Here is a 12,320-nt window from a genome sequence, read left to right as displayed (position 1 = left end):
TATATATTATATATAATATATAAATTTTTGAAAAAAGAAAGCTTTTCAAATGTGTTATAAAGAACTTTAAGTTAACTTTAAATGAACTTAGCATTCATAGATTTCAAAATGTTGTATTTGTATCAGGTAAAAATTCAGGGACAAAATGAAGAGATGCTATCTACGGCGTGTGAGCAGTTTCTTGGAAAATCTGAAGACGAGATACATAATATAGCTCTCGTCACTCTAGAAGGACATCAACGAGCTATAATGGGTAGTATGACTGTAGAGGTAAGCTGAACGCAAACATAAATTATCCTAAATTGTTATATCTATTAAAGATTATACACATAGGCTTATTCTTTGTTGCAGGAAATTTACAAAGATCGTAAAAAGTTTAGCAAGGAAGTCTTTGAAGTAGCAAGCAGTGATTTAGTCAATATGGGCATTACTGTCGTATCGTACACATTGAAAGATATTCGAGACGAAGAAGTAAGTTTGCTACATTTCTAATTGTAAAATATTTCAAAAACAAGTTGCTGGTTTATAAACACACAAAAATATATGAGTCAAACACGTAAGCATCCAAAATCTTTAATTCAGAAAAATAATGCTGATAACATGTACAAGTCATAATTGAATTTTTGAAGTGTACATAGTGTACATAGTGTACATAAATATATATACAGTGATATTTAAAAGACCCCCTTTAGACAATTCAATAATGTTTATCAATAATTGATACGTGAGTATAAACTTTTTAAGTAGTTAATATAATTAGATCTTGTATATTGTAAATATTGAATACTTTTTTGTTCTGCTACTTGCAGGGGGCAAAGGTACGTTCAAATTTTATTTTATCACTATTAAACTAATATTTCATTTGTTGTACGACAAATTTTTTAGGTATATTGATTAGTTACAAGATAGAAAATTTCTGGAGACGAGAAATTTCTCTATTTTGTAGCTTTACTTGATAAATTATCATACGACAAATGAAATATTAGCCTTGTTACTGATATCACAGCGCACACCGCTATGTCTTCTAACAATATTATTGTAAATTCTTCAGATTATAAAAAGACAAATTTTCATTGCTTTATATTACAACACTTGTGCACTTGTTGCTGATTCATTACTGAGGTATCTTTAAATGTAAAATATGAAGATATTGTTGAAATTTATCTTATTTTTTAAATATATAATTTTAGAAAAATAAAAATAATATAATTTTTGCAAATGTCTTAACATTATGTTAAATAATTATATAAAATATTATTTTATTCTCCCATGTATTTTTCTCAAATTTTTCTATTTAAGAAATCTCAATAATTGAATTGGAGCAACGATATATACTTATATATGTTGCTTTATGCCGCTCAGATATTGCTTACTCAAAATGCTGAAATCATTTATTAGTTATTGTATTATTGTAAACTTTATCACGTTGTGTAATAATTTTATGAGAATATATAACTTATAGGGTTATTTACAAGCACTCGGTATGGCACGTACAGCAGAAGTGAAGAGAGATGCTAGAATAGGTGAAGCAGAAGCTCGCAGAGACGCTCAAATTAGAGAAGCTATCGCCGAGGAACAAAGAATGGCTGCACGTTTCCTTAATGACACAGAGATCGCAAAAGCGCAACGTGATTTTGAATTGAAAAAGGCTGCTTATGATGTTGAAGTCCAAACCAAAGTGAGGAGATTTTTAATACTTTTTGTATGAAATGTTTTTTGTATAGTTTTTTTTAATAAAGATATCATTTGTAGAAAGCTGACGCAGAAATGGCATTCGAATTGCAAGCAGCAAAAACTAAACAAAGGATTATGGAAGAGCAAATGCAAGTAAAGGTTGTAGAACGTACTCAGGAGATCGCCGTGCAAGAGCAGGAAATGTTGAGACGCGAAAGGGAATTAGATGCCACTGTACGACGTCCTGCTGACGCAGAAAAATACAGGTATTCGATCATGCTTAAAAATGAAACTTTTGTTACGCACATCGATTTGATTTGATTTGTAGATTAGAGAAAATGGCCGAAGCAAATAAACTGCGTCTTGTTATGGAAGCTGAAGCCGAATCCGAAGCTATTAAGATTCGCGGTGAGGCGGAAGCCTTCGCTATCGAAGCAAAAGCTAAGGCAGAGGCAGAACAAATGGCAAAGAAAGCTGCGGCATGGAACGAGTACAAGAGCGCAGCCATGATAGACATGATGCTTGATACACTTCCAAAGGTATATAAATCTTTGCAACATTTAAAAGCGCTCTAATAATTTTAAATATTCTAATTTCAACTCACTTTATAGGTTGCCGCCGAAGTAGCCGCTCCTCTTTCTCAGGCAAAAAAGATAACTATGGTTTCAAGTGGTAATGGCACTATTGGTGCCGAAAAATTAACCGAGGAAGTTTTCAATATTGTACAGCGTGTTCCAGATCTTGTTAAAAATTTGACGGGCGTGGACATTGCGAAGGTACGCATAAAACTTATGATTGCTTATAAAAATCTAAGATAAAATTATCATTCATAAATTTTCTTTTTCAGTCGGTACACGCTGCGTAAATGTGCGATATAAAGGAAAATTGAATAATTTTCCTGGTTAAATGTTTTTCAATGTACATTTATAAAAAAAGTATTTAATGGATTCTTTTGTTATATATACATTTGCTTTAAACATCTTGCCCTATAATGTAAGCGAAGTTTAATTGAGTATTGCAATTTCTGTATTATGAAAATTCAACACTTTCACTGCCATTTTATAACATCTATGTAGGTTACTTGTGTATATGTTCCCAAATTGATGCATTTTACTTTCGAAAGCTAATTAACCACTAATTAGCATAAAAATGATCTTTTATTTTTATTACAAAAACTTAAGCAGGGTTAGACCATAAAATGTATTTGAAATACTTTTATTTAAAATACACTATTTGCAACACAAATGTATTTTGTATCTTAGCGGAGCATATGAAGGTATTACGTATTCTGTAGTTTCATGTGCTCCACTAAAATGCAAAATACAAAATACAATTGTCTTACAAATACTGTTTTTCAAATAAAAGTATTTTAAATACATGCCCAGCCCTGATTTTAAGAATACAATACCTCACACAAGAAATTTCGTTATTTGCTCATTTTAATTTTACTAACCTAGACAGTGAAAGTGTGGCATAGCATTACTATCGCTTATATTACTAATATTATTTTTATACTAATTACTTTTTAATTAAGATTTTAACTACTTAGTATATATTTTCCTAACTCAACGTGTTTTCAAATAAAAAAAAGTGTGTGCGTTCTCTCTGTCGAATCTCTTGAGGACCGATGATAGTCTCCCTGTTTGTCTATAATTCTATGCCAATATGTGCCGAATGCCATTTCTTCAGATATTCTATTACATGTGTATCTTACAAATATAATTAAGCATCTGTTTAGAGATGAAAGTAATGTAATATCGTTCACATAAAGAGATCTTTCTTCTAGTCCTTGAGATAAATTTATATGTAACATTTGGCGTAAGCATTCTATTTTCTGTATACGATACAAAATGAAAGAAACAGTAATATATTTTATCCCATGTTTATATATATATAAAAGTCATATAAATTACTATGATCCAGTCATTTATAAAAAGTCATATATAGTTGTAACTTTTGAATAAAAGCTCTGACTACATACATTCACTGACCGACATAAAGCTTTAAACAAATATACGTTCGATTTTTTGTGTAAAACAATGACACAAGTAAATATTACGAACATAATTCGTGTGTCTCTTGCTCATTTTATTTGTTCTATAATATTGCAATTATAATTTTTAATTATTTTTAAATGTTTAATGTTCATTTATTATTATTATATTATATTATTGTTATATTATATTATTATTATTTATTATTATAATAATAAACTTATGTTTTGCTTATTTATTATTACGGGCAATATTGCGTAATCGAGCGTGGTGATTTTTCTCATATGCCTATGGTGCGCATGCAGATTGTACACAGTCATAAGGCCCCCACAGTTTAACGATTTCGAACGACGATTTTGTTTAGAGAAGTGTACTAGGCAAGGGTACTCTCGGTAGTTTGCTATTATATTGCCTGCCGAGAGGAGCTACGAGCATTCGAATCCAGGATGTTCTCTGATATCGCAATCTCGTGCGCTGCCTGCTACGCCACGCTCGTACTCGAAATTATTTTATTACAAGCGGAGAATATTCGACAAATGGGAAATTATGATCACATAGTATTGCCATTTCGAATGTATACAAAATCCTGCCTGATAAAAAATCTGCTTAAAACGGATAAAACGCTAACGTCTAAAAGAAAGTTGACCACGCAGCCGCCCAATTTAAAAATGAAAAAACTTCAACTATCTCCGATATCACAAGAGGTAATAGGAATAATAAATAAGTATATACTTAAATATAATACGCAAGATCTTTTGCAATGTATTAGGAATTTACCTGGCTTTACATTATATTTCAGAAGCTGATTGGAACAAGAATAAGAAATGAAAACGTTGCCGATAACTTTTTGCATCCAAAAATGCATTACAATTATCCATCTTATTTACATGTAATACGTAATAATTCGTGTATTAAAAATTTAGTTAATTTTAATATAACATATTAGTAATGATTTAAAAATTGTTTTTAGATAGAGAAAACAGGAAATCTAAAAGTGGGAAATTGTGAAACTGAATGATTGCGCTCTACAAAAATAAAGATCTCATACAAAGGTACAATCGTATTTATAAATTAAGATTTAACTATACATATACTATGCATATACTATATACTATTAACATTATATATATAATAATAAAAATCAAATATATATTCTATGTATAATATATATTTTATGTATACTTTTTCTCACTTTTCTATAAAAAATTAACTTTTCTTATTTTTTTGTATAGGTGTACATTACTGTTCATAAATTCAGGAACGCTTGCCATTATCTCACATTTTACAAAACTTAAATATCTCGATGAAAAAAACTTGTGGAGAAATTTTTTTAAATGTAATGTAAAGGCAAAAAATAGAGCTTTAAAATGGCGTTCGAATTTTTATATATATCTGCGACTTTTTTCCAGAATTACTTATATAAAATTGAAACTTCATTTCAATATTTTTTGTTATTCGTTGAGCGCTGTAAGATACCTGGAAGAAACTTCGTCGGATAAAATTTAACAAATAAGCACTTTAAGATAAACTTTCTAAGTTTTAAAATGAAAAAAAATTGATATGATTTTTCGTATAGGTATTGTATTTTTTGTTCTGCAAAATTTTATTGTGTAAAAACTTACTTTTTCTAAAGTGTTTTTAACTTCGACACTAAAAGTTTGTGGAAAAAAATAAAAAGTGAAAAAATGTTTATTATAATATAATTGAGTCATATAATTTTTTCAAATTTTTATAACATTGTTTCGAACATTAATTTTATAAAAATTGTTAACGATTGAGAAAACGTTTTTAAAGCTCTATTTTTTATCTTTTAAATGTATTTTTGGAAACTTCTCTACAATTTTTTTTCGCCGAGATATTTAAGTTTCTGTAAATTGTAAGAAAATTGCAAATATTTCTGAATTTATGAACGATAGTGTTAATATCAACATTAAAATTAAAGAAGAAAATAAAAAAGGATGTAGTAGATATGTACATGAAAAGAGTCTCTATACCAATTTAGACTTGACATATGTCGATTGTTAGACTTCTATAAAAGAAAAGTTTTCGCTCCTTATTATTGCGATAATGGTAATAAAAATATTTTTTATTGTAATTTTTTTTTTGTAATGCAGAAAAATGTTTCTAATTCAACAAATTATGAAAAAATCAGTAATTATCAGTCATCAAGAAACATTTTTTAATATTCACTAAGTTTATAATTGTTTAAGTGAATTTATAATCAAAGAATTGAATTTATAATTGTTTAATCAATGTTTAAGTGAAAATCAAGTGACTAACTTCATGTTTTTTTATGACAATATCTTTTCAACATTATTCACTTCAAATTATTGGGAGGTTCTCGTTAGCAAACAGTGCGATAACACATATCCACTCACATCGGCCAGTGCTTATAGTTTTCACTGCTTTATTAATGAGAATATTTTATTTCAAATTGGCCAATTAGCGATGTGCGCTATCGGAACCCTTCCAAATTATTTTAGATTTTTAATAAATAAACGTCAATGATAAAAAATTAAAAATATGAAATTTTCTTAAGTTTTTACGCAAATAGTAAATTAAACCAAAATTAAAGTTAATCTTCATTCATAGAAATGGATATTAAGGGATTTTCGAAGAATTTCCAAGTTTTAAGCACTGTTTCTAGCAGACTGACGAAACAAATGACTTAAGTAGCATAGTAGTTTTGACATTACATTTTATTTCCTTGACAGATAATGCAAAGATATGTAATATTTCGATATTAACGCATAAGTACATACAATTATAAAAAATAAACATGCAAACATCTTGTGATTTTAATACGGTCCGCATGATGGACTGTTAATGTCTTAGAATCTGTTGATTTTTAGCAGCCCCCGAGAGAAATGGATTCGTACAAATCTTTTCTGATAGATTTTATAGCAGGCGGTTTGTCCGCAGCGATTGCAAAAACAGCGGTTGCTCCTCTAGAAAGAGTGAAGTTGTTGCTGCAAGTGCAGCATACCTCGAAGCAGATTAGACCTGACCAACGATACAAAGGTACATCAAAATGATTACACCGTTTTGATGCATCATATAAAAAATGATCTCATCCATTCTTCGTTCGTTAATTTCTCATTCTTACATTCATTGAACTTTCATCAGGTATGATAGACGCATTTGTACGTATACCTCAAGAAACAGGATTCCTTAGTTTCTACAGAGGCAATCTTGCTAACATTGTACGATATTTTCCGACTCAAGCGCTTAATTTTGCATTTAAAGATAAATTTAAGGCATTCTTTCTGGGAGGCGTACCGCCAGATGCTTTCTGGCGACAGTTCGTTGGAAATCTAGCTGCTGGCGGTGCTGCTGGTGCGACGTCGCTTTTATTTGTGTATCCGCTTGACCTTGCCCGCACCAGGTACATTTTACATGTACATAAAATATTACAAAGCTTAATTATATGTGATTCATATTTTTATATAAATTTTCAAGATGTTCTATAAATAAAAACAATAATGATAAATTTGATTACTTGTACTACACTATAGATAGTGCATATTAAAGGCCGTTTTATATAAGTATCTAAATATTTATTATATTATACAATGATATAATATACTAAACTTTGACAATGAAGTAATTGAATATTCTATTAAATAACATATATATTAAATAACGTAAATACCATTATTGGATATTTAATCGTTTAATACATTTATATGCTTTTACATTTAAATTTGTTAATTTCACATAGTTTTTTATATTAATGTAATGCAAATGACACAATTTGCTGAAAAAAAATTAACAATATTGTGGCACAGTTAAATTTTAAGATAGTCTGTATTATTTGCATAAGACAGTGTAATTTTTTAGATTAGCTGCCGATATCGGGAAAGATGAGAAACGAGAATTTAAAGGTATAAACGACTGTATAATGAAGATTTTTAAATCGGACGGATTTTTCGGACTTTATCGCGGCTTCAATGTCAGCGTGCAAGGAATCATTATATATCGCGCAACGTACTTCGGATTTTATGATACTATGAGGGGTATGCTATCCGATCCGAAGAGCACACCGTTGTATATGAATTTTATAATCGCCGAGGTAAAAAGAGATCTTCCTTCCGCAATAATCTTTTATTATGTAAGTGTCACCCTTTGTAGATAGTAACAACGTTGGCGGGTATCGTGTCCTATCCTTTCGATACAGTTAGAAGACGAATGATGATGCAATCAGGGCGAAGTAAGGCTGACATAATGTATAAAAATACACTCGATTGTTGGATAAAAATAACAAAAAACGAAGGTCCCGGAGCTTTCTTCAAAGGTGCATTCTCCAACGTTCTTCGTGGCACCGGTGGTGCTCTCGTCTTAACGTTATACGATACAATCAAAGATTCGCTTGAGAAAGCAATCTCGAAAGATTGAAAACCTTAGGAATTTAGTAAGTCTTATCGCAACATATAAAAGCTCGTCTTATAAAATATATACGATTAGGGAGCGTTCGAATTTTATACATAATTATCTGAAGATTTTCATCTAAGTGCAATAATAAATAATATGATTAAAAAGATTCTATCAAAAATATAAAGATGAGATTTGCTTTTTTTTGCTTTCATAGTTAAAAAACTCTTTTGAAAGATCGTGGTGCAAAAATTATCGGAACTAGTTTTATAATGATATAATTTATATATTAAGTTTTTCTGCACATATAGAATAAAAAATATTTATATATATATAGTTTTCCTTTATATTAATCGTGACAGTCTACTGGATAGAGATTTTACGAAAATAAATGATCGTCAAAAATAGTCGCTAACGCTTAATGTTACTTTATTATTGTAATATATTATATTTTTACAAACTATTTGCGGGAGGTTTACTTCGAAAGGATCGAATAAATTATCGTCACATTTAGAAGTATTCTGTCTGGATATTTTACATATTTAGGAAACAAACTGTTCAACTTAATTTAGCATAGTATGACGATCGTAAATATTCCGCCTCTGTTCTCGAACTTGTCGCTTCCACTTGTCTTGCTGGTGTCCAACACGATTCAAAACATTGCCCCTTTCTCCCATTGGATGAGACGTTCCAGGTGCGAGAGATGAATCATCCTTTGTAAAATAAAAGAAAAAAACATGTATCACATACAGATAATTATGTATGATCGGTGTTTAGTTGTCAAACGTTACATTTATTTTACATATTCGAACGCAGCAAATTTGGTCATTATAGACTTGCATTATAGATTGATATACTAAGAGCTGCTATAATATGAAATTAGCAAAGTTAAATGTAAAAGCATAAATATTTTAAACGATAAAATATTTAATAATGATGCATCATATTGTTTGACAGAATATACTATTTCATACAGAATGTATTATTTCATTATTTCACAGTTGATTATATTATGCTACTGTATTTAAATACTTTATATAAAGTAGCCTTTTTAATGTAAACTAATCCAATGTAAAGAGCGAGTAGTTGAATTCATTATTGGAGAAAAAAATAAAATTGATGATATATTTACCTCTTCATTATTATGTTCATGATAACCGATATTTGCTGACGCTTTGTGTATCCGCTTGTTAAGCAGTGGATCCAGACAAATTAGGAATAACATATAAATTACTAACAATGAGATAACCCATATAACTATTATCACAACGATCTGCAACATAAATTCTTCTGTTACATTAAATGGTCAATAAAATGGTGATATAAAGTTCGTCAATGAAAAGAAATAAATACCTTAATAATAGTCGTGTTCCTGTTTTCATATTTGCAGTCGCATCGCGAGCAAAATACTTCCTCTTTGCCTTTTATTTGGTCACCAAGTTTAGGTAGAACAACACTTTCACACTTGCTACAAATTAGATATGTATTATGATTATATTGATGAAAATTAGGATATAAATTATGGGAGCTTTCCAGCAAAGAGGACACAAGCGATACAAAGTGATATAATGTTCAATACATTGCTTTTCAACAATGATACAACATAAATAAATACAGCCAAAAAGCTGAGTTGAAACTTGTGTCATACATACCAACTATTTAAGAAACAAATTTCAGTGTGCCGTAAAAATTTAGTAGCTCTCTTTAAATAACAAATAACTTTACATAGTGCTCCTTTTTTGACACTGTTTAGTTGGGGAGGATCCCGTTTGCCTACAGTTCTGATTGTACACACCACTCATATCAACTGGTGCCTAGTAATTTTTCAATGTTTTGCCAATGAGATTATTTTATTTTTAAATTGGCCAATCAGCGATACATGTGTGCAATATGCGATGTGTGCAATCGGAGCCCTCCCGTTTAGTTGACTTCTAGCTGGAAAACTCCAAGTTGCATGGATAGGGCCCTTATTAATTTATACAAAACACTGGATTTGTTTTCCAGCAAGGAACACAGATAATGTAGGATGTTTTCCATTTAGAGACATAAATCGACACAAGCATTATTCTATCTTTCTTGATATTCAGTGAATAACAATGATAGAATGACACTTATGTTGACTTGTGTCACCAAATAGAAAGAATCTACAATGTAACACAAGAGTATTATTTCATTCTTATTTACCATTGTTAAACAAAAATGAAATGAATACTGTCTCTTGTTGGAAAGCACCAGTAATCTACAATGTAGATTAAGCTACATTGTTAATTATCTACATTGTGCTCTTTGCTTCCTGTTTCCTGTTTTACTTCTTGCCTTTTTGTCTTTTATTCAGTTTTTTGTTTCCTGTTGCCCAAGATAAAAGTCAACAAACTTCCAAAAACATATGAAAAGAAACGCTATTATCAATAAAACAAAATGCAAAGAAAATTGCGAAAAAAAAGTACGAGATAAAAAACAAGAAATAGGAAGTAAAGAACATATTGTAGAGATGAGATGATTTAATTTCTTGTTGGAAAGCACCAATAATTACCATTGCAATGGTGGTACATTTATAATGTATGTGAGACGTTCGGTCGATTGCGTCGTATTTATGACGGAAGAAAGGCTTGGACAGATGCACTTGCATCTCTTGTCATCATATTGCGCCTAGAATCATTCACAATCGTTAAAGATACCAGTGAACTGGATTTAACTCAACCGTGAAAAAGCATCCTAACCTCAGATCGCTGTGACAAGCAGGCGAGAACGATTATCGCAACAGGAAAAATGTACTTCAACATTGTGTTCTCCTCATTAGTAAAAAGAAACGGAAATTTTGCTGATCTTTCTTGCAATCGTGCACGGTTTTGCGTGACAGCGACTATCGATGTACGAAATCCTTTATCCGAAACATAATGCACCAAGTTGTCAAACACAGATCTCGTTCGTTTCATCAAGGGATTTAAACCTTAAACTAGGGGATTTAAATTGAGGGATTTAAATATGAAATAATTTCTAGGCCTCCGATTTTAGCGTCATCTGTCGATGACTCTAGAAATCGAATCTAGAAAACCAAACAGTCGATTACGAAGAGCAAGACCAATCGCATCAAAGAGTTTTACAACGATTGCAAAGCTTTTTCTGCTGAACGCAGCCATTGGCAGAAATAGACGTAACTTCAAGTTAAATCGCCTCGAATTTCTTGTGAATTTTAAAGACCGTGTAAATTAGGCTTAAAGAGACCGCGAATCGCTGCAGAGAGCGCAACCGTAGAATTCGCACAGTTAAGGTGCAGTCACAATAGAAGGAACAAGGAATTAAGAATAATAATTCCAACCTATCAGAAACCGTGTATTCCGGTGTATCCGACATCTGGTAGGTTGAAATCTTTATTCCTTATTCTTAATTCCTTATTTCTTCCATTGTGGTTGCACCTTTATCGGAAAAAGAGGAAATGGCGAAGTGGAGGGGAAGTCGATTGGCGCGTGACAGAACGGGACGGACGTTTGCGTGGCGGCGAAGGAGGCAAGGAGGAAGAGGCCCCGAGCAGAAGACAACGATCGCCATTTTTCTTCTGACGCGTTGCCGTAGTTAGTATAGCCTGCTGTGGCTCGCACTGTGCTTATCCGCGTAGTGATCTGTGTGCCTCTTTCTCTCTCCTCCCCCCTCAGTCACTTCCAAAAGGTGAATCGACGACGACGGTAACGTGGAGAAGGAGAGGTAGAGGAAGAAGAAGGAGGAGGCGGTGGTGGAGGGAGCGACGACGACGACGGAGCGGCGACGACGGCGACGACGACGGCGGCGACGGCACCTGGACGGTCACTGTGTAGTGCGCATTAAGATAAGAGTGCAGAGATAACGATAAGACGGACGATCAAACGTCAGTGATAGATCGTGACGGCAACGGCAGCGGCGACATCGGTGGCGGAGGAAGAGGAGGAGGAGGAAGAGGAGGAAGAAGAAGAAGAAGAGGAAGAGGAAGAAGAGGAGGAGGTGGAGCAACAGCAGCAGCAGCAGCAGTAGCAGCAGCAGCGGTGTGACGAGCGCTTTCGCGCGAACTATCTAATCGTCTGTTGCGCACAATCGGTGCGGAAAGAGAATTCGCGGTTTTGACGGATCATCCGAGAATATCGACGAGGTGACGGCCACGGGAAGTCGCGGTGGTAACGACGACGATAAGGACAAGGACGACGGGGACAACGACGACGACGACACGCTATACCCGTGTACGACGGCCCATCAACGCGGCAACAGGCATCGCTCGTCCAGGTGCCACGTAGGTTCCTCTCTCGCTCCGCG

General features: G+C 32.5%; 3 protein-coding genes across 5 annotated transcripts in view; 2 read left to right on the top strand and 1 right to left on the bottom strand.

Moving 5' to 3' along the window:
* The window catches only part of LOC108762238 (flotillin-1), a 6,314-nt gene extending 3,454 nt beyond the window's left edge, over window positions 1-2,860 (top strand). Inside the window, exons 4-11 of one of the 2 annotated variants that reach the window (XM_018509149.1) lie at window positions 127-270; window positions 352-471; window positions 810-818; window positions 1,463-1,678; window positions 1,753-1,940; window positions 2,003-2,213; window positions 2,286-2,450; window positions 2,522-2,860. In XM_018509149.1, coding sequence (XP_018364651.1) covers window positions 127-270; window positions 352-471; window positions 810-818; window positions 1,463-1,678; window positions 1,753-1,940; window positions 2,003-2,213; window positions 2,286-2,450; window positions 2,522-2,539 — 1,071 coding nt within the window. In that variant the 3' untranslated portion in view covers window positions 2,540-2,860. The remainder of the gene's footprint in view (window positions 1-126; window positions 271-351; window positions 472-809; window positions 819-1,462; window positions 1,679-1,752; window positions 1,941-2,002; window positions 2,214-2,285; window positions 2,451-2,521) is intronic. The other variant, XM_018509150.1, reaches the window with a different exon arrangement.
* Window positions 2,861-3,974: 1,114 nt separating this feature from the next.
* LOC108762239 (ADP,ATP carrier protein-like) lies at window positions 3,975-9,455 on the top strand. Of its 2 annotated transcripts, XM_018509151.1 has the most exons (8): window positions 3,975-4,372; window positions 4,468-4,564; window positions 4,643-4,720; window positions 6,521-6,689; window positions 6,795-7,053; window positions 7,509-7,740; window positions 7,800-8,079; window positions 9,430-9,455. In XM_018509151.1, the coding sequence occupies exons 4-7, from the start codon at window positions 6,536-6,538 to the stop codon at window positions 8,061-8,063; spliced, it is 909 nt and encodes a 302-aa protein (XP_018364653.1). In that variant the 5' UTR covers window positions 3,975-4,372; window positions 4,468-4,564; window positions 4,643-4,720; window positions 6,521-6,535; the 3' UTR covers window positions 8,064-8,079; window positions 9,430-9,455. The 2 variants fall into 2 exon arrangements, with proteins under 2 accessions (XP_018364653.1, XP_018364654.1); XM_018509152.1 differs by lacking the exons at window positions 3,975-4,372; window positions 4,468-4,564; window positions 4,643-4,720 and having other exon boundaries at window positions 6,338-6,689.
* LOC108762240 (uncharacterized protein CG1161) lies at window positions 8,443-11,032 on the bottom strand. Its single transcript, XM_018509153.1, has 5 exons — window positions 10,760-11,032; window positions 10,573-10,688; window positions 9,393-9,507; window positions 9,172-9,312; window positions 8,443-8,752 (listed from the first exon to the last, which is right to left on the bottom strand). The coding sequence occupies exons 1-5, from the start codon at window positions 10,973-10,975 to the stop codon at window positions 8,603-8,605; spliced, it is 738 nt and encodes a 245-aa protein (XP_018364655.1). The 5' UTR covers window positions 10,976-11,032; the 3' UTR covers window positions 8,443-8,602.
* Between the last annotated feature and the right edge of the window lie 1,288 nt (window positions 11,033-12,320).

Source organism: Trachymyrmex cornetzi, unplaced genomic scaffold (assembly GCF_001594075.2).
Source record: "Trachymyrmex cornetzi isolate Tcor2-1 unplaced genomic scaffold, Tcor1.1 scaffold282, whole genome shotgun sequence".
Taxonomy (NCBI): domain Eukaryota; kingdom Metazoa; phylum Arthropoda; class Insecta; order Hymenoptera; family Formicidae; genus Trachymyrmex; species Trachymyrmex cornetzi.
This window is presented reverse-complemented; position numbering and strand designations above follow the sequence as displayed.